The 23,599-nt window shown below is 48.4% G+C and overlaps 7 protein-coding genes across 7 annotated transcripts; 3 read left to right on the top strand and 4 right to left on the bottom strand.

Annotated features, from left to right (window-relative positions):
* Window positions 1–202: 202 nt before the first annotated feature.
* On the bottom strand, window positions 203–2,955 carry BDV27DRAFT_119733 (uncharacterized protein). The gene is made up of 6 exons (XM_032064936.1): window positions 2,393–2,955; window positions 1,654–2,332; window positions 1,380–1,597; window positions 1,252–1,329; window positions 1,024–1,197; window positions 203–970 (listed from the first exon to the last, which is right to left on the bottom strand). Exons 1-6 carry the CDS (start codon window positions 2,509–2,511, stop codon window positions 403–405), a joined length of 1,836 nt encoding a protein of 611 aa, XP_031933230.1. The 5' UTR covers window positions 2,512–2,955; the 3' UTR covers window positions 203–402.
* A 1,895-nt stretch (window positions 2,956–4,850) lies between these two features.
* On the bottom strand, window positions 4,851–6,978 carry BDV27DRAFT_170745 (major facilitator superfamily domain-containing protein; the record flags this gene model as incomplete). The annotated part of the gene is made up of 10 exons (XM_032075402.1): window positions 4,851–5,020; window positions 5,086–5,170; window positions 5,231–5,347; window positions 5,425–5,511; window positions 5,585–5,697; window positions 5,748–5,873; window positions 5,927–6,327; window positions 6,381–6,475; window positions 6,606–6,734; window positions 6,793–6,978. The coding sequence occupies 10 exons, from the start codon at window positions 6,976–6,978 to the stop codon at window positions 4,851–4,853; spliced, it is 1,509 nt and encodes a 502-aa protein (XP_031933229.1).
* Window positions 6,979–8,540: 1,562 nt separating this feature from the next.
* Window positions 8,541–12,028, top strand: BDV27DRAFT_170744 (major facilitator superfamily domain-containing protein; the record flags this gene model as incomplete). The annotated part of the gene is made up of 6 exons (XM_032075401.1): window positions 8,541–8,849; window positions 9,188–9,368; window positions 9,632–9,860; window positions 9,915–10,139; window positions 10,196–10,528; window positions 11,044–12,028. The coding sequence occupies 6 exons, from the start codon at window positions 8,541–8,543 to the stop codon at window positions 12,026–12,028; spliced, it is 2,262 nt and encodes a 753-aa protein (XP_031933228.1).
* Window positions 12,029–12,361: 333 nt separating this feature from the next.
* On the bottom strand, window positions 12,362–14,488 carry BDV27DRAFT_170739 (thiamine diphosphate-binding protein; the record flags this gene model as incomplete). The annotated part of the gene is made up of 3 exons (XM_032075400.1): window positions 12,362–14,103; window positions 14,161–14,228; window positions 14,463–14,488. 3 exons carry the CDS (start codon window positions 14,486–14,488, stop codon window positions 12,362–12,364), a joined length of 1,836 nt encoding a protein of 611 aa, XP_031933227.1.
* A 2,240-nt stretch (window positions 14,489–16,728) lies between these two features.
* On the top strand, window positions 16,729–18,463 carry BDV27DRAFT_140591 (major facilitator superfamily domain-containing protein; the record flags this gene model as incomplete). Its single annotated transcript, XM_032069688.1, has 3 exons — window positions 16,729–16,922; window positions 17,180–17,509; window positions 17,563–18,463. The coding sequence occupies 3 exons, from the start codon at window positions 16,729–16,731 to the stop codon at window positions 18,461–18,463; spliced, it is 1,425 nt and encodes a 474-aa protein (XP_031933226.1).
* Window positions 18,464–18,776: 313 nt separating this feature from the next.
* On the bottom strand, window positions 18,777–20,648 carry BDV27DRAFT_170737 (multicopper oxidase; the record flags this gene model as incomplete). The annotated part of the gene is made up of 2 exons (XM_032075399.1): window positions 20,358–20,648; window positions 18,777–20,305 (listed from the first exon to the last, which is right to left on the bottom strand). Exons 1-2 carry the CDS (start codon window positions 20,623–20,625, stop codon window positions 18,777–18,779), a joined length of 1,797 nt encoding a protein of 598 aa, XP_031933225.1. The 5' UTR covers window positions 20,626–20,648.
* A 2,253-nt stretch (window positions 20,649–22,901) lies between these two features.
* On the top strand, window positions 22,902–23,222 carry BDV27DRAFT_152297 (uncharacterized protein; the record flags this gene model as incomplete). The annotated part of the gene is made up of 2 exons (XM_032071536.1): window positions 22,902–23,030; window positions 23,097–23,222. The coding sequence occupies 2 exons, from the start codon at window positions 22,902–22,904 to the stop codon at window positions 23,220–23,222; spliced, it is 255 nt and encodes an 84-aa protein (XP_031933224.1).
* Between the last annotated feature and the right edge of the window lie 377 nt (window positions 23,223–23,599).

The following is a 23,599-nucleotide window of genomic DNA, read 5'->3' as shown; positions in this document are numbered from 1 at the left end:
TTCTCGACTATCGTTACTAGCATCAGAGAGTAATGTATTTTATCGATCAGAACTCCTCTTCAAGTTGGGTAATTTGCTATACAAAGGAATGGCCGCACCACCACTTTTGTTAGAAAATTGAGGGAAAAAAGGAAAAAAAGAAAAAGGGAAAAACTAGCAATTAAGCATCGTAGAGAATGGTATAATAATTACTGCAAATTAGTATATAGAACAAGGCTCTGGAACTTGAAGCTAGACACTTAGAAAAGAGTTTGAGCCCCAGTCCCAGAGTATATAAAACTGCTGGGTCATCTATAAACATTCAAACATTCACCAGGGTACGGGCCGGGCAAAACCTCGGATGTTCCCCAGTCCTGGGAGCAAGTATTGCTACTTTGCGTACGTATTCCTTTAAGGCCTCCATCAAGATGATGGAGCAGATCCGCGGTGTGGAGAAGTCGGGGAGATGGGGTGGGATGGTGGTGGAGAGTTCGGGGGCGAGGTGGTGGGTGAGTAGGGCACGACATCTCCCTCTAACTCTACGAGAGCCGGGCTGCCCAGTTCGCTTCTTGTCGATTGCCGTTGGCCGGCTACGACTTCCGCAGGCAACTCGCTTCTCATGGAGTCCTGTTGCCCGGCGTATCCTGCAGCGAGCTCACTGCGCCTGGGGTCATCTTGTCCAGCGGCTCCCGGATGTTTCACGTCTTGTGGTGGTTGTTCCTCTTCGGTCGGTACTAGTTCAGCCTTCTTCTTCTTCCGTGACCGCAGGTAAAAGAACAGAATCGCAGCCAGTATCGATACCCCCGCGACGCCGCCGATGACACCACCCACAATCGCCCCAACAGGCTTAGACTTGGAACCACTCGATGAGGTTGGGATCGGGCGAGTGGGTGCGCGGGTTGCGGCGGTATATGTGCGCGTGAAGAAAACCGACAGGTCACGGTTGTCAAAGCCGTCCGCGGGCTCGGTGGTCGTGGCGCCCCCTGTGGCCCTATAGAAATTGTCAGCTTCAAATGTCCGGCTGCGGTGACCCAAGACACATACGATCCTCCAACAGCGGATATAATCTCTGACGGAACCTCGTAGCTCGTGACGTTTGGTCTGAACATTGCCCACACTGCATCTTCGGGATTTTGCTTTCCCAGGTACATATTATGGAGTCCGTATATCGGGTAGGCATCACAGTCCGTGTCGTTTGGCTTGTTGCCGCCCATCACGCTGCTTTTGGTTAGATATACCCAATAGCACTGCTTATGTTGGAATGGCACTTACAGCATCTGGGCGCCATCTACAACAGTGCAGGACATTGCATTCTTGGGATAACCGCTTTCACTACCATCTGTGGGGTACCTAAATCGTGTCAACGAATCACCCGGAACTATGCGACATCCAAGACGTACCATTTAATCCATTTAAAGGACGGTAAGGTCAAAACATAAACATCATCATAGCCAAGACCCTCGGGAGCACCGGCACCACCGTAGAGGTAGATATTATACGACGAGTAATCTTCCGCCCAAGTTGCGCCAGCACAGAATCTTCTCCGTTGTTCGGGGACGTCGCCGGTCGCCTTTTGTGTGTACCACTTACTGCCCGAGATGTCATATAGCAAAATCTCCTGATGGATGTTAGTGAGAGAGACGGAACGCCCGAGGGTAGTTATTCGGTACGCACATCCATCGGCTGGCCGAGGGTAGTGCCATTATTTGCGGACTGCACGCCTCCAATGTACACGAGCATGCCATCACTTGCTGGGATATACACCATGGACCCTTCCGCGCGGCCGATCGTGTCCGGACCCGATGAATTCGTCCACGTATTCTGCAGCATGTCGTATTGAAGCATGGTCGACAAAGCTTTGGGGGATTTCGATCCCCAATTCGAAACCGAGCTATTGGACAACCATCCACCATAGTAGAAAGCAACCGCTCGATCTTGTATCGTTATTCCCGCACCGTAGCTTGCCCTTTGGATATTCGCCTGTGTGGTGTCGGCGCTGACCGTTTGCCACGTGTTGTAGAGCGCATCGTATGACCATAACGAGAAGTTGCCGGGAGTGCCCTGGTCATATTGGCCACCGTAGAGATAGATCATCTTGTTGACGGTGTCGGGCCACAGAATTCCTCCGTTCACATCAGGCGCGTCGGCGGGTTTGGTCAGGTTGTTATATACCGCCGGCATTCCCTGATTGTTGACATCGAAGTCCGCGTAGAGCAAGGCCGTATCTTCAAAAAAAAAAAGGGGGTCAGTAATGGCGGCGAGGAGAACAGGAATTGAGGCGGACATACTTGTGGCATTGTCGGGGTATTCACTCAGAGGGTTATAGTTCACGAAGCCGCCATCGATATAGAGCCTGAGGATATGGTCAGTGGGATAAAACATCAAACCTGAGTCTGTTCAAAAGAGGTCGCACTTGCGATCAATCACAGCTGTCTGGTGTCCGAAGAGTCTGCAAAAGTCCTTCAATATGTCTGGCTCCTGGAGGCTCAACCCAGTGAGCCCCAGGAAGAGAAGTAAATTCCTCGTCGTCATAGGGTTGAAGAGGTACCGTCTCTTCTACAGGCCGCTCTCTTCTTTCTCTCTCTCTGTCTGGGAAGAAATATCGTCCACGATCATTCGTGTTCGGGCGTTGTCCTCAACGATGATGTTCACCAGATGACGGTGTCAGCATTTTTGGAGAGGTCAGATTCTCTTTCTCTCTCAGCCCTGCTAGAAGTTGGCCCCAAAATGACCCATCTCTCTTAGCGCGGCCAATGGATCTGCAAGGCCTCCCATGGACAGACTACCGAGGATATGCATTGGGCGAATCCGGGACTTCCTCGAGCTGGTCGGGGCAGTGGCTTAGCTTTAGATCTCCACTACGGTTAACTCTTTTGAGCATAGATTGGTCAATAAGGCATCCTTTGCCAAGCAATATTTGTTGTCTGATTGTGAGAGTCTGGGAGACTCCCAAGACTTCCCAGCCCATGTTTCCTTGTCTCTCACACACACTCTAGGCCATTTTAGCTTTTTAGCTTCTCTTTTCTCATTCAAATTTAATCTCTTTTTACAGTCCCTAATTTAACTATGATTGCATTCTGTGGGCTAAAAGAAAGTGGAATTGGAGATTAAAACTTTCCAGCCCCCACGCGAAACCAGCCGTGTTGGACTGGAAATGCCGATCCCTCAACGTTTGCTGGTCACAAATCCCGAGCCCTTTGCATTTTATGCATCCGTGCATCTTCGCTCCTACGAATTATCAAGAGGGGTAAATTGGCGTTCTGAATGTTCTCTTCCTTTCTTCATTTCCCGAGGGAAGAACCGGAAATTGAGATAAACGTTTCACTGTTCGTTCTTCTTCTATCTGAGGGTTGTGCCAAGAGACCTACGAACAGTCGGCCAATTCGTGTCAATAAAATAGGTACAGAGGTAAGGACCGGCAACGATACAGGTCCAACAAAACCTAAGCATTTCTAAGCCCATAATCATATGCAGGTAAGCCAGCCTAAGAAAGAAATCTAGACCCCGGACGGTTGTCCCGTTCACACGGTACTATTATTTACATGGATGTTTTGCCCTACCTGCAACGGTGGGTCCAGACCCGAGAGAAAGATTGTCTCCACGTATACAAGAATCTTAGCAGGCATTCTATTCTATATAGCTAAGTATACATTCTCCTTAACTATCTAAAATTTACTATCGTCATTTCCTTAGTTACAAGATATGAACACTTGATAAATTTCAAGACTAGTGGTTTTTCGTAGTAAAACATGACACAACATTCTACCATATATCCAACGTGAATCAATTATATATATCGAGATGTCCAATCAAAGGTACTACTACCTGTGCTTACCGAATTCATTTATTGAACTACTACCTAAGGCTATTTTATCACACTTTTTTTGTCTTGTTCTACGTACAGTTATTTTATTATTTCTATAGTTTTCTTGTTGATCATATATTATATGGGCTCTATGCGTCGGAATTGTAGTGGCTCCCTAAACACAGGTTTGAAGCTACAAAAGTATGCTTTAGGGAGACCGTCCAGAACATGTGGACGAACCTCCACGACAACCGTTCGTGGTGGATTAAATTAAGTTACAGGATCAGGCTGACAGGCTGGATGCATATGAGATATCAGATATACGAAGTCATCCGCCTTACTGCATAGCTGCAGGTGGATGATTGCTCGAGTTTGTGGGGGCGACTGTTCATTTGAAGCAGTGATAAGCCTCGCCCTAGGCAGGTACATTTGATCTACAGGACCAGCTGCTGAAAGTCGGACAAGGTCTGACAGGACCAAGAATTCTAAGTGCAGATTGTATTGCTTAGCTATCATGTTGTGCTATTTTCAGTCTGGGGTATCAACGCTAGCAATGTAATTGTCCGAGGTGTAAAATCATGTATGTCCAGCAATGACTCTGTATGTACCTAGCTTTTTTTTTGTGTCTACGTTAAGCAACAACCTTATGGGAAGCCTGGCCTAAATCAATCGTGTTATCCTAGTAAGTCATTATCTGATTCCGGTTAGTCAGTATTTTTTTCTATTCAGTCTCTAGTCCAATCCGTGGACGAATGTCATACATGCAACGTCATCCCACTGCACCATCACTTTTGCTTTCCACCTTTAACAACATTATCATTCCTGGAGGCCTGTCATATGAATAATGACTCTCCACGAACTATACAGGTAAACTCTTCTTTTATACATTGTCTCTCTCCCCACCAACATCCATCCGAACAGCCGTCTAATTCCGCCTGCAAACTGGACGTATAACTGCTGTCGTTATCGCTAGCGTTACAAAAGCAGTGCATGCTATAATGTGATTTATATTTCATTCCAATTTTTGGACCAAGTTTCATACCTTACGGAATATTTGATGCTGATGTTATACCGCCACGACCTCGGTGCAGACTATCTTTCCAAGCTCAATATGACTTTCCTGTCGTGGTGGGTCGTCGCTCTGCGAGTCGGACGAGAAGCCATCGTCCTCTCCACCAGCGGACGACTTTCGTCGATCCCTCCAGAGTTGAAACTGAATAGCAGCAGTAACAAGAACTGAGACGTAAAGGTGACCAATTAGGAGCTGGTACATTAGAACAGGGGGTACCTAGCAGACTCACTGAGTAGACACTGCAGGACAATATCCCACAAATAACCCTTCTTGGCAGCTGGAAAGTCGGTGGTCTTCCAGACAAAGTTCGGTGCCTAACACAGCTCGTTAGACTGATGTATTGCTAGACGGAAAGGCTTGTCGAAGGTACTTACCACCGCCTGGACGACGTATGCGAGATCGTTCGCCAGACCAACAATTAATGCTCTTTTCTCGGTGTCCGCTGAACAGATTTCGTTGATCCAACTCAAGATGAGGGGACCAGCACCGCTCTGTTGCCATCCAGTGAGCACAATACATCTCATTTATTGAATACCATGGGAGTATGAGTAAGGTGGGATAAACTCACGCCAATGTTACTCAGCCAATACACAGCCATACGGCCGTTGATATTCTCATAGAGCGGCATCTGGCGGAGGAGCACGCAGAACACTGTCTGTCGTAGGAGAATGGAAGTCAGTCTGCTTCTCATAGAAAATACAGCCAGGACCAAGGTTTAAAGGGCTCACCGTGATGATCGCACCCGCATAGATGAAGGGCCACCGTATACCGCGACACCCATCGGAAAGCCAACCCCAGCTCAAAGCTACCACAACAAATATTCCGGTTGTAACCATTGGATCTGTAAATCGACTTAGTGTGATTCTAGCACCTCCTACGAGGACTACTCACAATTATTAATCTGCGGCACCGAAAACGATGTACCCGGCACAGGAGGAGGGGTCGTGTTGAAGCTCTTCAGCCAGTAGCCCATACCGGCTTGCGGGTAACCATTATTCCACACGATGTATAGTAAGGCTGTGTCCAGTTAGTATGGAGGGATGGGATAATACATAAAGGAGGCCACGAACGGAGAAGATATGTATGCCAGCTGAGGAAGATTCTCTTGGCCTTGGCGACCGTCCAGGGCTCCTTTCCCGCACGACCAACAGCCTCCATGCGTTTGACAGAAAGAATATGCTCGTCTTCTGTCGTCCACCACGTTTTCTTGCCGTCTTGTGGGAGGTTAGGGAAGAACAGGAATCCCGCTACGGCAAGCGGCAGCGTGATAATGCCATCGATAATAAACAGCCAGCGCCAGCCTGCGTGGCCATGCACACCGTTCAGGTTGGTGTAGGCTGCTGCTTGTAGGAATCCGCTGAATAGCGTTCCAATTGAGCCGGCAAGCCAGAAAACCATGGCTCTCTTTCCTATCTCACGTGGAGTGTACCACGATCCGAGTAGGTAGTGGATACCAGGGTAGAAGCCGGATCTGGACAAAGAGTGTCAGTATTCTGCGATTGGAAGAATGAGCGATATACTCACTCGAACAGCCCAACCAAGAAGCGGATGGCGTATAATGACCGATACGACTGCACACTGGACGTGCAAATTGTGGCTATTCCCCAACCAACCTCCAGCTGCGGTTAGTGTGTTAGTGATATCACACAAGAGCTGGGGACAGAAGCTAGAAGAGAGGCGCACCGCGGGAATCACCCATCGAGGTGAAATTCTAGTTAGCAGCAAGTTGGATGGTATCTGACCAATTACATATCCCACCGTGTAGATAGACGTGCTAGTAACCAGCTGGTTCCCGTACATATTCAGGTCCTCCTTCATGCCACTGAGAAAGGCATTGTTGATATTGTTAAGATCGAGATTCTTCAAGAAGTACCCGATCTGGTAATGCACATTAGTCTGAAGCGCTCTCCTGCTTCTGTAGAGGGGCCTAGCTTACTGAGGCAAAAGTAAGGACAAAGGCGTCGACTTTGAATAACAGCCAACGCTGATCCGGAGGCAGCTCCCATGTATCCCAGATATAGCCTTTCCACGACTTTATTGGCTGCACAGTGAGCCGGTCACTGGAGTTGATCTGTTCATCCTCTACCTGGGGACTTATAGATTTACGTTTTCCGCGGTCCATGTTCGATGCGTGTCTGACCTGTCAGAGCTCAACTGACAGACCAGCACCGGGCTTTTGGCCCTATTTGAATCTATGTGAACATGACATTCGTACTGGACATGGCCTCATTGATACTCCCCATCACGCCATCTCTTATCTTGAGACTAGTTTGAAGGTGTAGTACCTTTTCTCAGCACAGAATTAAACTCTCGTAAACATTGAAGGTGTTCTATGCACCCATCGTGATAGGCATTCCGCGCGGAATATGCCCTGAACTGGTACATACTGAACCGAAGAATGGCATAGCATGATATCCGGCACATATACCTGTGGTCTTTGGGGTCACCTTTACATGGTCGGCAAATATGATTGCGCCATACCCTAGCGTAATTCGGTATTCCCCACCACATATTAGGAGGCGATGACAGGCCCAGGGCACATACCAACAGAAGTGTATGGAAATCACCAATGAGCTACAGCCTGTCAAACAATGAGCCTAGTCCACACTATGAGGCTTTCGTTTTTCTGTCTTCCTAGCCCTGGCAGAGATGAGTTTATATTCAATTATGGAGCCACCAAAACCCCAAAACCAACCTGCTGGATGTATATGGATAGTATTATGCTTTCCCTTGTCGCAGTCTACTGGATGGGCCGACACATGAGACTATGTATGCCAAATCAATATTGTGCCGTTGATCCACCTAAGCGATATGAATAGATGAATATGCATATATAATGCGGAGAAAGTTTGGTCATAGGGATACATCAGTCTACATATTCACTGGAGTTAAGTGACCCTAATTGGACCTTTAATTCTGACCCTCATGTAAGATATTAATAGAATAAATGTATAGACTCCACATCTGCTTCAGGAGGTAGTGTTGGAATTGCCGACTCCCATGTGGCATTCGAGTTACCCCTTCGTCTAAATCGCGTCTATGGCGTGAACAATCTTCTATACTTTTGTACTACTTATTAAATGACGTTGATCATCTGGTAGTCACGCATTCGCCGGTAGCGAAATACGCAAGCCATGGCATTGCCTTAATTGGTGGATTAAGTGACGATACCCGTGCTGAACCATAGACGCAGCCAAGCCGTGACAGAAGTACATGATTGATAAATATTCCCGATCTGTAAAAATGCAAGGGTTATCAATTACCGAGATATTCACATCATATGCCAGAGGTTGACCGATGTTCATTTCTGCACATTCTCAGATAGTGTGCCCGCTCGAGCGCATTTCGTAGTCTAGTCGATTTAGTGACCACTGGCATCAGGGTCTAGGTCCAAGATTTATGCAAGAAAATGGAAAGGAAAATGCCATTTCGAGGTCTTATCAGCAAATCGACCTCGCCGCTGCGGGGTATCTCGGATTGATACGCTATATGCCTGTGCCCATCGCACCGAGGGGTTCTCCTTGCGCAATCAAGCTTGGCTATTGCAAAACGATAAGCGACCTAACTAGCCAATTATGGTCATTGAAAATTAAGAAGCAGTTTATAAAGCCCCTTGCTATGGCCTTAATCTTCCGTTGAATGTCCCTAGAAACACCTTGACTGCTCGGCTTGGGCTTTCACAATATGACTTTGGGATTCTCCGAAAAGAAAGACACCACAGGAGAAACCTCGACAACAATCAAATCCAGTAACATCTCGATAGACGAATCGTCAGGCCAAGGGAGGCGGAATGTGCACTATGTCAACCGAACTGAACATGACTCGCTTCCCGAGTACGAAGGAGATGTTATCCCAGGTTACGATGCCACTCTTATGCGAGCGCGAGCAAGTCTTAGCAGCGCAGAAGAAAAGAGGTTACTACGGCGAATAGACTGGCACCTGATCCCACTTTTAGCGGTCATGTATATGCTCAAGAGTGTCGATTTTACCAATGTAAGTACAGACTGTGATAGAAGCTACCTTGCCAGTCTACGTCCTAACATTAGCAGGTCTCGTACGCTCGAATTATGGATAAAGGAACGCCTCGCAACATTTTGAATGAACTTAAAATGACATCCAATCAGTATAATCTGGTTACAACTATGTACTACGTGAGTATGGTCTGATGTAACAGCAAGATCCGGACTCACTATTTGAAGATTCCCTATATCATCGCAGAAGCACCCTCCAACCTTCTGCTGAAAGGCGTACGACCGTCCATCTGGCAGGCTCGAATCATGGTTAGTAAATTGGGTTGGTCTTAAGAGAGTTATAAATTCTAATGGTCACAGGTATCCTGGGGAGTAGTACTCTGCTGTCATGCCGCTGTGACCAACCGACAGGGTCTGTATGCGGTTCGCTTTTTCCTTGGTCTCTTCGAGGCCGGCCTGTGGCCGGGCATGCTTGTCCAGTTATGCTACTGGTATAGACCGGATGAGATTGCCCCTCGGATTGTCCTCGTTACACTTCTAGGCAACTTCAGCACGGTCATAAGTGGCGTTCTTGCCTTTGCGTTCAACGGGGTTGCAGCTGGTGGCCTATCGGGTTGGAAGTGGTAAGAGATTTCCATTGTAAAAAAGAAAGGCTTCCATATTCATGTTGTTCTTCAGGCTAGTTTTGACCGAGGGCATCTTCACCGTTATATTGGGGATCATCACGTACTTTTTCTTACCTGATTGTATGTATCACCAGGCGGCCAGTTCAGAGGCTCCACAGCTCGACTAACCCTCATACAGTTCCCTCCACAGCCTCTTGGCTGTCTGAGAGAGAACAGACTTTCATTGAAGCGCGCCTCCCCAGTAACGCCCCGAGAGCAGCTGAAGCGAACTTCAACCTGGCCGAACTCATCACCACATTGAAGAACAAAAGAATCTGGCTTTTCCTCCTTTGTTGGGCCTTCTTCACCGTTGGTACTACAGGACTTACATTTTACCAACCAACCGTTATAGCAAACCTTGGATTTACGTGAGTTGTTCCGACCGTGACAATTTAGGGCAGATTGGCTAACGGACATGATAGCTCTATGGGCGAAACACAATTGCTAAACATTCCTTCGGCAGTTTTCGCAGTGATTCTGACCGTTGTCTTTGGTATCTTAGCCGACACGGGAAGAATTCCCCAGCCCGCTATTCCCCTCGCTTTCATGATTGTCATCGAGGCCTGTTATGGCGTGCTCTATGCCTTTCCAAATACCGGCGGCGTGTACGCGGCAACCATTTTAGCTGGAGGATTCTCAACGGCATGGTAAGCTTCCAATCCCATCCGATCCTTATCGCCCCTCGTATGCTAAAGCCCTGCAGGTACGTGATGATGTGGCCCTGGCGTGTGCAGACTACGGAGGGCGCCACGGGCTCTGCCTTCGCTATCGCCTTTGCGAACAGCTACGGTCAAATTGGAGGGGCCGTCGGCTCTCAACTGTTTAATTCTCGGTACGCGCCGCGATACGCGACTTCTTTTGGCATTGCGATGGGGTTTGTGGGAATGGCCATCATTATGAATCTTATTACTTGGGGTTTTACGTGGAAGGTCGATGTTGATACCAGGAAACTCAAGAGAATCCGGCTTGCGGCTGCGAAACAGAATCAGGCCGTGTTGGACGATGTGGATATTCATGCTGGGGAGAAGCAGCACCAGTAAGGGGTCCAGGAAGAGGAGCTAAAGGAATCTAATGGCGACGGTAGAATGCCTCTTTCACTTGTAATCAATTAAATCAACGTCTATAGACTAAGCTTAGTGACGATGGGGATTTATAGTTGATTGAAAGGCTAAGGCGCCATAGCGGGGACCGATTGTCTTATCAGGTCCCCTCCTCACCGTGTAGATAGATGAACCCTTTTTGACACTCCGATCACAATCTATGAAGACTGAGAATTATGAAGACGACGGATCTTTTTCGTGTTACTGCGCTGGCAGCTGGGGCACTGGTCTCTGAACGTCAGCAGCCCTTGGTTGGTGATTTATCTCAGGATCTCAGCCAAATCATCGACTCATCGCCGCTGCTCTCCTTCCACCGAGCCCTCGTGCAAATCCCATCCACAAGTGAACACGAGAAAAATGTGGGGAAGTATGTCTTGAACTTCCTCGCATCGCATAATCTGACAGTAGAGAAACAAACTGTCACCCCCGCAAGTAAGAGCGAAGAAGAAAGATTCAACATCTACGCGTATGTTGGGCAGAACAGACTCCCGGACGTGTTGGTGACCAGCCACATCGACACAGTCCCGCCCTTCATCCCTTACTCGCTTCATGCCCCAGCCTCAGCCACGGGGTCCTTCAATCGCACGGACCTCGTAATTGGTGGCCGTGGGACGGTGGATGCCAAAGCTAGCGTTGCGGCGATCGTGTTTGCCGCGCTTGAAACACTCGCTGAGAATCCCCACGCCTCCATCGGGTTGTTGTTTGACGTCGGCGAGGAAAATAGTGGCGTGGGGATGAAATATTTCTCCAACTCAGAGCTCAACCCTACGCCCCCGACATATCATACGGTCATATTCGGAGAGCCAACAGAGCTCAACCTGGTTGCGGCACATAAAGGAACCCTCGGGTTCAAGTTGGTCGCTGAAGGCAAAGCCGCCCACTCTGGATACCCGTGGCTAGGTCAAAGTGCCATCTCATCGCTTGTTCCTGTTCTTGCTCATCTCGATACCCTGCAAGATATTCCGCCCGAGAAAGGTGGTTTGCTTCGCAGTGAAACATTGGGAAAGTCAACCTTGAATATTGGTCTAGTGCATGGCGGGATTGCCGCCAATGTCGTCCCAGCGCATGCTGAAGCAGCGATTACTGTTCGCCTTGCAGCCGGAGCCCCAGAGGACACCAGGGTTATTGTCGAGAGAGCGGTGGCGAATGTGACTGAAGGTGATGAAAGTGTTTATCTTGATTTTGGCGATCGCAAATCAGGCGCTCCACCGCAGTACTTCGATGTCGATGTCGGGGGCTTTGGGGTTATCACCGTTAATTACGGAACCGATGCTCCTGCACTGGACATTCATGACCAGGAGGCTCCAAGGGTTAGGAGGTATTTGTATGGACCTGGAAGCATCCTTGTTGCTCATGCTGATGATGAGGCCATCACGGTCGGGGAACTGGAAGAGGCCGTAGGCGGATACAAAAGACTCATCGCTGCTTCTCTATAGACGTTTAAATTATATGATCACATTCACACTGGTGTCTCGATAGACTACCTTGAGGGTTTGAATCTTGGCTACTGATATCCCGAGTTAGGCTTACATTCCCATGGCATGGGTGGGACTTAAGAACATGGTCGTTATCAGTGGTGTCAAATAACAATTGTTAGAGCTTCTCGGTACTTAGACGTTGAGATCTTGGGGTACGAACGGACCCAATGACTCAGGCTAGCATGCCGACCCTATATAATCCTTGATCAACACCTCACTTACAATTTGACTTTTTTTTTTTAGCGAGATGTACAAAGGTTCGACGCGTTGTCCACGGAGTTGCTTTCAAGCTCAGCCGTGAAGCCCACATGTTCTGTCCCGCATCAGACTTCTTCTCTCCCTGTCTCTGTGTGCGTCCCACGTAATAAACTCGTGCAGTCCCGAGCCCGCTGGCACCATTGGTAGAACCGGTACCTTTTTGTCGGTGATAACCTCGAGCAGAGCAGGGCCGTCCGTGTGGATAAGCCACTTCAGAGAGTCAACGACCTCCTCGGGCTTGCTGACACGGCGATGTTGGAAGTGCATTGCCCTTGCCAGGCCCATAAAGTCCGGATTACGCTGGTGTGTGTGGGAGTATCGATCCTCATAGAATAGATTTTGCCACTGGGTCACCATTCCTTGCTCCTCGTTGTTTAGGACGATGACCTTCACCCCGATGTTGAATTGACTAGCCGTAGTCAGCTCCGTTAGGGTCATGCTAAACGATGCGTCACCGTCGATATCAATCACAAGCGCATCTGGACGCGCTACCTTTACACCAATGGCAGCTGGAAGACCAAAACCCATAGTACCAAGACCACCAGAGGTGATCAAACTACGGGGATGGCGCCAACGAAAGTGCTGAGCAGTCCACATCTGATGTTGACCGACGCCTGTAGTAATGATAGTCTCTTGCTTGCGATCTGTTGTGAGGTTACTCAGCTCCTCGATCAAATACTGGGGTTTGATCAAATGTGGTCGTTCGTCCCGGTCATAAGCATTTAACGGCCACTTTGCCTTCCATTCGTTGATTTGCTTGAACCATGCTTGCCTTTCAGCCATACTGGTCCTTTTCACATGAGGTAACAGGTGTGTTAGATTCTCTGCGACGTCCCCGACCACCGCCTCAGTAGATTGGATCACCTTGTTGATATTTTTAGGTAGGACCTCAAACTGCACAATACCTCCAAGTCCCTTTGCAGCTGCCGCTCTGGCCGCGGGCGCGAACTTGGCGATGTTTAATGTAACTCTGTCATCAAACCTTGCCCCCAGTGCAATGATGAGATCGGCTTCCTGCATGGACATGTTCGCATACGCTGAACCATGCATGCCCAGCATGTGCAAAGACTTCTCGTCGAGTTCGTCGAAGGCACCAAGTCCCTGCAAGGTTGTAGTCACCGGTATGGATGCCTTTTCTGCAAGTTCCTTGAGTAACTGAGGTCCGTTCGGGGACTGAATAACGCCCTGTCCAGCATATATGACGGGCTTCTTCGCGGTGTTAATCAATTTTGCGACATGGGCGATCGACTCGGTAAGTAGCTTTTGGTTCGCGTCAGTGTTTGCATAGCTCGCTATGCGAGGTATCGCTGGCCCCGTAGGCGTAACCTTTTTCAATATACCCGCTGTCACGTCCTTGGGTAGATCCACCAGAACCGGGCCAGGTCTCCCACTCGTGGCAATTTCGAAAGCTTCGTTGATCCTCTGAGGCAGCTCAGCAACGTTGCGTACCATCACGTTCCATTTTGTGCACCCTCGCGATATACCAAGAATATCGGCTTCCTGAAAAGCATCACTGCCGATCGCCGTGGTTGCTACCTGGCCGCTGAAGACGATCATCGGCGTTCCATCAGAGAGGGCATCCTGCATTGGGGTAACGACATTGGTCGCTCCGGGTCCAGAGGTGACGAGAACGATTCCTGGCTTTCCTGAAGCCCTTGCGTAGCCTTCGGCCATATGCCCAGCGCCTTGTTCATGCTTGGGAAGGATGAAGTCGAAATACTCGGAGTTGTAGATGGCGTCGAAGACCGGAAGGATCGTTCCACCAGGGTATCCAACTATTAAAGTGGGTGTCAGTAAACTTCAAAAATGGAAGTCCCAGGTCCCATTCGTACATATATGTTTGACACCGTGTCTTCGCATCATCTCATGAAAAATCTGGCCGCCCGTCATGCCACCAAACCTACGTATTGTATCAGTACCGCGACGCTTCCCACAGCATTAACTATTCTCATACGATTCATCTGCTTCCATTGATTTTGAGTCTTCCGGAGAAACATTATATTCCGCGCCTGTAGAGGGAAAGGTTGCATCCGATGGGGTTTCTACTTTTCTGTACGTCCACGGGATTAGTACGTGTTGGTGAGATCACATTGAATTCGACCGCCACATCTAGAAAAGGTGCTATAGGACTCACATTGACTGTGCTGCAACCGTAGTCATCTTTCGTCTAATCACCCCTACCCTCGATGCGCAAATATGCGACCGAGGGAACGAGGTTTGTTGACATCGTGCGGTATGAGTCAGGGCATTGCCAGCCCGACTAATAGAGCGCGTGCGAAACATCTCAGACTAGGTATGCGATAGGGCAAAGGAACGATGCCAAACACGTAATTAATACAGATGCTGGGTGCCGACCACCGGCATGGCTTCTTTATGTGGTAGAAATTGTGTATAGGAGCCGACATGACTCATGTCAGGGGGAGCGATACCGGACGCTTATTCTGGACAAGGGCTTAGAACCAAGCTATTCCGACGTTAAATTCAACCTCACCAATGACTCATCTGGCTGGGGTCAATTGAGCCTTGGCCACATATTCTGGGGGACAAAATAGGATACACAAGAGATCGAGTCGAAAATGTCCAGAATCTCCGTGAACTGGCTCTTCCACTATACTGTGCGAGAGCTAAGTCTCCACCAGCAACATTTCATGCCATCGCCATATAGCAAGTTACTCCAATTCAAATACATGATGCAGGTTGGTCCAACTGTATTAATATTAAGTATTTATATCGAAAGTGATTGAATCTCCGGCAGCTCCCTCTTGTGCACGTACCACGTCAATGCACTCGGTATATAAGGAAACAAGCCAATTCCCGGCCGGCATGGTCGCTGTATTGTTTTTGTCTTTCTAATGAGGTCTATTGTATACCTAAAGTTTATGTAGATGGGGCAAATAAACTTTATAATTCCAATTTTCCCCGAGGCGATTGTACATTGCGCCTGCTAGAGCTCGGCGAAATACGAGCCTACCCCAGACGATTTTCAGAGGATACGATGGTCTTTCGGCAGAGTCCAGTAGTAGATGATTAGGCATTCTGCTACACATGCAGTCTTTGGTGAGGAATTAATACAATTAAGGACGACCACAAGTTCGAAGCTTTGGTCTCCTAAGCAGCAATGCAGTCTTGATATCAAACAACCACCCAACAACATGATTTTAAAAGGTGTTTTCCACAAGTCCTCCCTGGCAGGCTATGCCAAAGCCATACGCGAGGCACCCCGGGAAATCATTTTCAACCGCCACCTGATGCTCTCCTCTTGTCGTCGCATATATCGTTCACTACGCTTGGCTCGGACCGCGGGATTAGCACTCGTAGCTGAGGTATATATGGCCGAGATATTGATCCCCGGCAGCATTCTTTCATTAATGTTCCGCGAAATTGTACAACCATCGACTTATTGCCCCTTTGTCACAGTGTCTACTGCACGCGATTTCAAGCATTAAATCTCCGTGCCGAAATGCTTGGCGAATACCACAGAATTGCCCCGAGTGTTTGGGTTGGCGGATGAACGCAGTCTTATATTCGACCCTCTTTGACTAGACAACTTCGTGAGTTCAATCCACCTGTAGGCTCAGGAGGTTCTACATTATAACCTCAACCCTTCAATTCAACTTTACCTATACTATCCTATGCCAAGCTAAACACCTAACTGTTAGGGGAAGGAAATATTATGCGGGAAGGCGGAAGCAATCCTAATTTACTACGCAAGGGGCTACCGTAATACACATTCTTCCCTAGGAGATCATCAAAGCAAAACGTAAAATAGATGTGAGCCGTAGAGCAGTGACATGTCTCTTCAAACAGACTTGCATAAGTGAGAAACACGATACTACCAAAAGGTTGACCTAGGTATAATGCGGAGGCATCAACTACCCGCCTTCTCATCCAGACAGATTTAAATCCAGTCACAGTATTGCTAAATGATATAAATGGCCCGCACACTTGCATTTAAGTGATGATCTGGTATTTATCCCCTGTCGATCATTGATCTTGCAGGTTAGTCCGTTATATCAACGCATCATAGTGGGTCCAAATAATAGCTCATGCTGAGTGACACTCAATCATTAGACATATGTACCCAATAGTCCCACATGTCAACGCAAGCTTGATGCAAGGCTTAGCTATACTGACTGAAATGTGACGTCTCCCCTTGACAAGTCTGTGCAGTTGCGCAAGTAGCAGTACATGACAGGAATGTACAACATGCGAAACTTTTGCGCTCTAGGTTGACTATATACAGAAGGGTAATCCCGTTAATCCTGAAGAATCAAGCATCACATTTCTGATATACTGCCCTTTCCAAGAACGATTCGGACGTCCTGTGGTTCGCGAGAAATAGCTTCGGGGGTGCCTCTATTCAACGCTTCTATTCGTGCCGTAATTCTATCCCGAGAGGCATGAATCCACAGCCGAAAGGATCGGTAGCAGACAATTCCTTGGCTAGCCAGTATCTATCAGACCACCATCTAGAACTGACGCCAGATGGACAGTATATCCGTTGGCACCGTGACAACCCAGCTCATCCACGGAATTGGTGTATATTGCGGAAATGCTTCGACACAGGGCTCATCTGTCTCCTAGATTTTATTCTGTATGTTCATACTATCTGGCCAGACGATCTGTTAGCTAATGTCTCGATAGGACAGCTTCTAGTACTGCTGGCGTATGTGCTAGATAACCGTCACATCACAACAGACGACTGACAGCTATAGGCATCGGCAGCAGCAGAGGCGAAGCTTGAATATGGGATTGGATCTGAGTTATCCACCTTTTGCTTCATAACAGTGTAAGCTACCATGGCGCCCATGCTAATCGGATACTTTGTGTTGACCAATCTGTATTCGATAGATTCTTGCTTGGCCAGGTAATCGGGACAATTGTCTTACCCCCTTGGTCTGAAACATTTGGGCGCAAAAGACTCTATCTTATAAGCAGTGCTTTAAGTTCAGTTTGCTGTGTGGTAGTAGGCGTTCCACACTCCCTTGCCGCAGTGATTATTGGACGCGTAGGAACTGGGATGCTCGCTGCCATCCCTTACACCGTTGGTGGTGGAAGTGTGGAAGACATGTGGTCTTCTCGACCACGGATATGGGTCATGTTCTTATGGACTATTGCATCCAACCTCGGCTTATGTATTGGGCCTATCATGGGCACATATGTTAGTACTTTGTTGAACTGGTAGGTTCAGACCTGGTTGTATCACAGTGACCCGTTCAACTCACTTTCTATAGGAGGTGGCTCTTCTATATCTATGCGATGACCATAGGGGTCATGAGTGTCCTGTTCATGTTCATCCGGGAATCTCGACCATCTCTTTTGCTTACACGAGAAGTTGATAGACTTTGTCAGCTCACCGGAGCAAGGTTTCAAGCCTTAAATCACGATCACCACCCCGACCTTCGCGCCTTTCTCAAGGTTGCTCTATTCCGACCTGCGATTCTCTTCTTCCGAGAGCCATTAGTATTCATCATATCCGTGATGGTAGCTTTTGCATTTTCTCTTCTCTACATCTTCACGGAAGCGTTACAGCCTATTTATCAAACAATAGGCTTCACTCGAACCCAATCCTCCTTGGCCTTTCTCGCCATAGCATGCGGCATTTGGTTCAGCACGCTCACACGACTCCTCGATAATCGGGTCTTTGATACTCGCCGGCGCAAGAACCTACCCTTCAAGCCCGAAGATAAATTGTTAGGCCTTGCCATCGGTGCTCCAGTGCTGGCGGTTAGTCTATGGTGGTTCGCCTGGACTATTCCACCAAAGGCTTCCAATACACACTGGATAGTGCCATCAATTCCTCTGGCAATGATGGGATATGCGTTGAATGAGTTCGATACTGTACTTTACTGCTACTTAGGGGATTGCTACCTGAGCTACTCAGCCAGCGCTACGGCTGCTGTGGCCTTTCTCCGCGCCTTACTATCCGGGGTATTTCCATTGTTTACCAAACAGATGTTCGAAGGCCTGACAGCAAATGTGGCCGTTTCAGTCCTTGCTGCCCTCGCAACAGTGTTCTGTATCGTCCCGCCGCTATTTATATTCTATGGTGAGCGCATCCGAGATCGAAGTCCGTTTGCTAAGCATAGCGTATTGATAGCGGCGGAGCTTGGAAATAAGGAAGAGGATTATTGATCTATGTATAAAGATATTCAGGGGGATTCATCGTCGGTGGAAGCCTTCTCCAACCGGTTATACTCAATATTTTGCCTAGCCTTCCCTACCTCTCACATGTCGCCGGATCCGGGCGTTGCTGTTCTGCATACCATATTATTAGGACCCTTCCTATTTTAGATAGATGGCTATGAGGCCTTAAGGGCAAGGATGTCCAATCATTATAGCTAGATCGTGAAATGAGTAGCTTTGAATGCATTTCGTAACATACTAAACATTAAACGTTGTAACGGCTAATGGAGAAAATCTATTTAAAAGCGATATGTTGATATCGTCAAGCCTGGATAGAATATTCTTCAGGTATTTGAGGCCACTCGTCCTCACCGTCAAGGATACCTATCGCCATTCCACCACTAAGATGGACCTGAATATGACAATGGAGCAGCCATGCACCGGGGTTCACGACGTGATACCGGATCGCTAACCACGTGTCCTCGGTTGCCGACGGTGGAGTGATGTATGTGTCCCTGATCTGGGGAGTTTTGAGGTTGAAACTCTCCGGGATATGCTGCATGGCTTCAGCAACAGAGGAGTAATTCCATGCTCCGCTCCCCTGTCCGATCACGTAGAATTTGTTGGCATGCTTGTGAATTGGATGAGGGGGCTGTATCTGACCATGGATATCGAAGATCAGATCAATCCAGGTTCCATTGAGCGTCTTTAGAGTAAGGTCTGGCTGAGCGGTGGATGGGTAGAATAGCAGCGGCGATACTTCCTCCTTTTCAAGGGGGAGAGTGGTATTTCCTAAGGTCCAGGTGTAGGAGGCGTCGTAATGACTGATTCGCAAGATATGCGTCTGGGCAACATCCTGGGAGGGTACCTCGACCGGGAATGGAATGATCTTGGTTTCGTCCAGCAGCGTATAGTTTGAAGAGACTACTGCGCCGTGGATGTCAATCGATGCCACCGAAGGGTGCTGTTGCATCTTTTCCAATGTGTTGTATGACAAAACTCCAGTCGTACTTAAAACCTGGTTGACTCCGCTATTCGCTATACGAATAGTATAATCCCCGGCCGGCTTATCCAACTTTACCAGGACGGAATACCGGTTGCCATTCGCAATAGTAACGGCATCTACCAATGCGGGACGAATGTACCGTCCGTCAATGGCATAGACATACATTCGATGCTCGTCAATCGAGAATGTGGCCATTGAGACACCGGCTGCACTGATCAGATCATAGCTCACATATCTGTGGGATGGGTCAGCCAGGACACGCGCAGTGCCACCATCTCCAGCGACACAACCCGAAAACATTGAAGGCGGGATGGCGCTGTAGTTGTGAGGGAAGGTTCCCTGCATGGCCACTACCATGGGGGAGGTACAACCAATGTCGGTCAGACTCAAGTTGCCCAGGACTTGTTTCTGCTCAGCGCTGGCGAGCTGATTCAACTTTTCTTGGCCGGGGCAGCTAATCGATCCCTTCCCATTCAGGAGGATGGCGTTTGCGCAGTAGGCGTCAAGCCCTGTGGTTTCTTCAGCCTGCCATACCTCTTCCGAGGTCAACTGACGCCAGTCCGAAATCATTATAGGTTGCGTCTTCTCTTCGGCCTTGCGCATGGCCTGGAGCTCGTTGCTTTTGTTCGTAATCAAGCCAAAGGGTTTTTCAACGGAGTCATCCGGATGTATGTAGATCGCTCCATAAAGACCGTCATCAATCTGCCCTCTGTTGTGGGCGTGGTAAAAGTAGCTGCCGTATTGTGTCGCGCGCCATTTATACAGAAAGTAGTCACCAGGCGCAACGGGCTCCTGCGAAAGACCAGGCGTGCCATCGGACCAGGGGGTGTCGCGTTGCTCAATTCCTGAGAGCCATCATGTCATTAATAGTTCGAGTCAAATAAAGGAGTGACCTACCGTGGAAGTGAACGGTCGTATTAGTAGGCAGGTTATTGATCACCAAGAACTCGACATCGTCTCCTTGCCGCAACTCTAACAACGGACTGGGGAGTTGGCCGTTTCCGAGGATCATCTTTCGAGGGAGGCCCGCGGGGGCCCATTCTTCCCAGGTAAGCGTGAGATTGAAACGCACCGTGTTTCCGGTGGTGCGTACATGGTGGTTTGACCCATTAGCCCAGGAGAATAGACATAGGGTCAATGTCAGGAATGTCAGTGAAGAATGCATGCCGGACAGATGCCGAATCAAGCGCGTCCAGACGTGACAGTCACCGTAAACAAGCAGCGAGGCTCCCACATGGCTCACATGGTACATATATAACGATTCCACCGAATCAACCCAGGGGGCCTGAAACAGAAGGCTATAAAAAGAAAACAACAAAAAGAACCTCGACTGGGATCCTGCAGCCTCACAGAATGCTTCAATTCCAAGTGATTGGTGGTATTGCAGTGGCTTGGATAGTGCATATACGGGACCACAAACTGACAAATAAAAGAGTAGTCTGGAGCCCCATCACATTCGACAATGCTCAAAATGAACCCGATCGACGGGAGACGAATACCTCGAGTGGATTGCCAATCTTGTGCCATTACCATGTTGGGAAAAGGGGGCCCCACCGATCTATTTCAATGATCGTCCCTGCCCAGAGTGCTGGGGCCCCTTGCCTAAGTTGCCTGGAGTTGGGGACCCAAAATTGGTCGGTCGGATTCCAATCAATTGCTTCACATTCGGTTGGGCTCCGCGGGACGGCTCCACTCTTGTGTGCTGGAGGCTTGCAAACATGCCTATATCAGTTTTCCTTCACGGCCATATCTCGACGCCATGGCAAACAAAATTTTCGATAAAAAAGGAATAGGTTCCGGGAATTTTTGTCACGAGTGGCAGAAGGAAGTCAGAACACTTATCCTCTCTGCTATTCAATGTTCATATGACTACTGCCATCAGGTCGGGTCATGGCTATCTACCGCGAAAGGCAACCCCAACAACGACACCCTAATCGTTTTGTCTGATTAAAAGCCCCATTAGAACTGCGCGAGGTATTCGTGCACTTGACAGTAAAAGGAGCCCTTCGTATCCTGAGTGCACAGACCATGGGTCGCTCAACGTGTCATGTAGTCCACGTGGTGGGCTCCTCTAAGCCTTGTAAGTTGTAACTGACCTGGCAGAGATCAAGCCCTTCATGGTGAGGTCAGTATAATCGCTCGGACCTGGGGCCACGCAACTCGGCCACCTCTTTAACGGCCTCATTGGCTCGCACAGCCCTGCTGGACGCCTAATATCTCCCACGGCAGGAAGGGCAAGGCTGAGTTGGCCAACATAACCGTGTAATTCATCTGATAAGGCTAAATTACTAGCCTCTCCGACGAGCCAATCACTCCGGTTCGTATGTCACATTCTTAGCGTCTCGCTCTCTCGATCATTCTTGGTTTCGAGTTAAGTGGAATAATGTTCGTGTTTGGCAAGACTGATGCTATTGCGCTCGGCGTCTATGGCGATATTCATCGGGCCACGCCCTGTGACAGTTGCTATATATCCAACAATGAAGGCCTCCCTCGGTTTTAGGTCGCCAGACGGTTCTCCAGGCCCGATACGTGGATTCTCAAAACGCACTGAGTGCCTGGGGATGGGGAGGGGCTGTTGTCCAGAGATTGTAGTAATAGGCAGGGTCAGCCGTGTTGTATATAGTACCGTTGAGCCTCCTCGAGCTATTTATTATGCAGCTGTAAGGTACCCAGGGCATCGGAGAATATGATGGCAGGAGAGCCACAGGTTGAGGGTGAGCTGAACTTAACTTCCGGAAAGTAAAGGTCGGACGCTTACGAGTGCAAGAGAGACAGGAGACATACAACGTGCAATCTATACATGTCCCCTGGAGCTGTTGGTATCCAGGGACCTCATATACCATTACCATCAGTGCCCTCATTATCCGAATTACATCGTCTGCCTCAGTCGCTGAAAGTTCTTCAGCAATGTGTATTGGTAATACGTACGTGTGACCGCAATTACGCTTGTTCACTAAAGTATCGTTGTAATACCGTTACATGGTGGAAGACGTCATGACGCTCGCCACTTGAACGTTTCAATCGACATCTCCAGAAGCAAGATGGTTGAAGTCGGTCTCTGAGATGAAGATAGTCTATCTGAACAGTAGGTGCTCTGTGCATCACCAGATCTACTGTGAGATCCTACACAAAATCACTCTTTTCAAGAATATTCAGTACATCACGATGGATCTCTTTTACCCCGACTTCTATACAAAGTAAGAATGGTGGCAAACCATGGTACGCAATGATCTCTACCAATGACTGCTGACAGCCAGCAGAGACGTAATGGGATTGTATCACCCGACATTGGCCTGCCGATTGTCGCTGATGTCAACATACAGCACCATGACCTCATTCGAAATCGTGGCATACTTATACCAACACAAGCCTAGATCCTCATCTTGTTCTCTAACTTATTCCAAGGAAGGAGCACACCTATCTGTACCTCAATCAACAAACATGGAATCAAAGTACAACACCCGAAAGTTCTCTAACCGTGTCCGTCCCAAGGACGATGATATCAGCTCCACCCAACCCCAACAGGAAGACCAGCCAAGCGGCCTCGCCGACTTGGACCCCACCCAGCAGGTAAATGTCGCTTTGAACTGGCCTCCACAGCAGGTGTTTGGAATAGCATACTAAATTCGTTCCTAGTACACTGAATCCTCCCAGGCCACCGATACAAGCTTCAAACCTGCCACACAGGGTTATAGTTCGAAATATCATTTCGGCCATGATCAGCTGAGTCACCCGGATGAGAGGGTTAAACCAGATGAGTAAAAGGGATAGGGATAACATGTCAGGAATGAGTCGTCTTTCTTTAAGCCACGAGTAGTTACCTCTAGTTTTGTTATGAGTGACCTATATTTATTGGATAATATCGCTTTGTACTTTGGGGATCAGAGTATGATAGCTTACCTGCCATGTTCAACATGAAAATAAGAATGATAAAATCTATATGATTGTATCATAGATCTACTGTACCGAATCCCCACTCAACTACTGTATAGCCTATCTGCTGCAAGCAAGAACCAAGCCTGAAAACCAAATAATAATCTCCATGCACAGAGGGCAACATAAAATTTAAGAAAGGCCCTCTTGGAATAGCTTGAACGACTGGCCCCCATAATTGCCCGGGCATACGACTACGCATCTAC

Source organism: Aspergillus caelatus (assembly GCF_009193585.1).
Source record: "Aspergillus caelatus strain CBS 763.97 unplaced genomic scaffold BDV27scaffold_5, whole genome shotgun sequence".
NCBI lineage: Eukaryota > Fungi > Ascomycota > Eurotiomycetes > Eurotiales > Aspergillaceae > Aspergillus > Aspergillus caelatus.
Note: the sequence above shows the minus strand (reverse complement) of the source record. Positions and strands in the feature narration are given on the sequence as shown.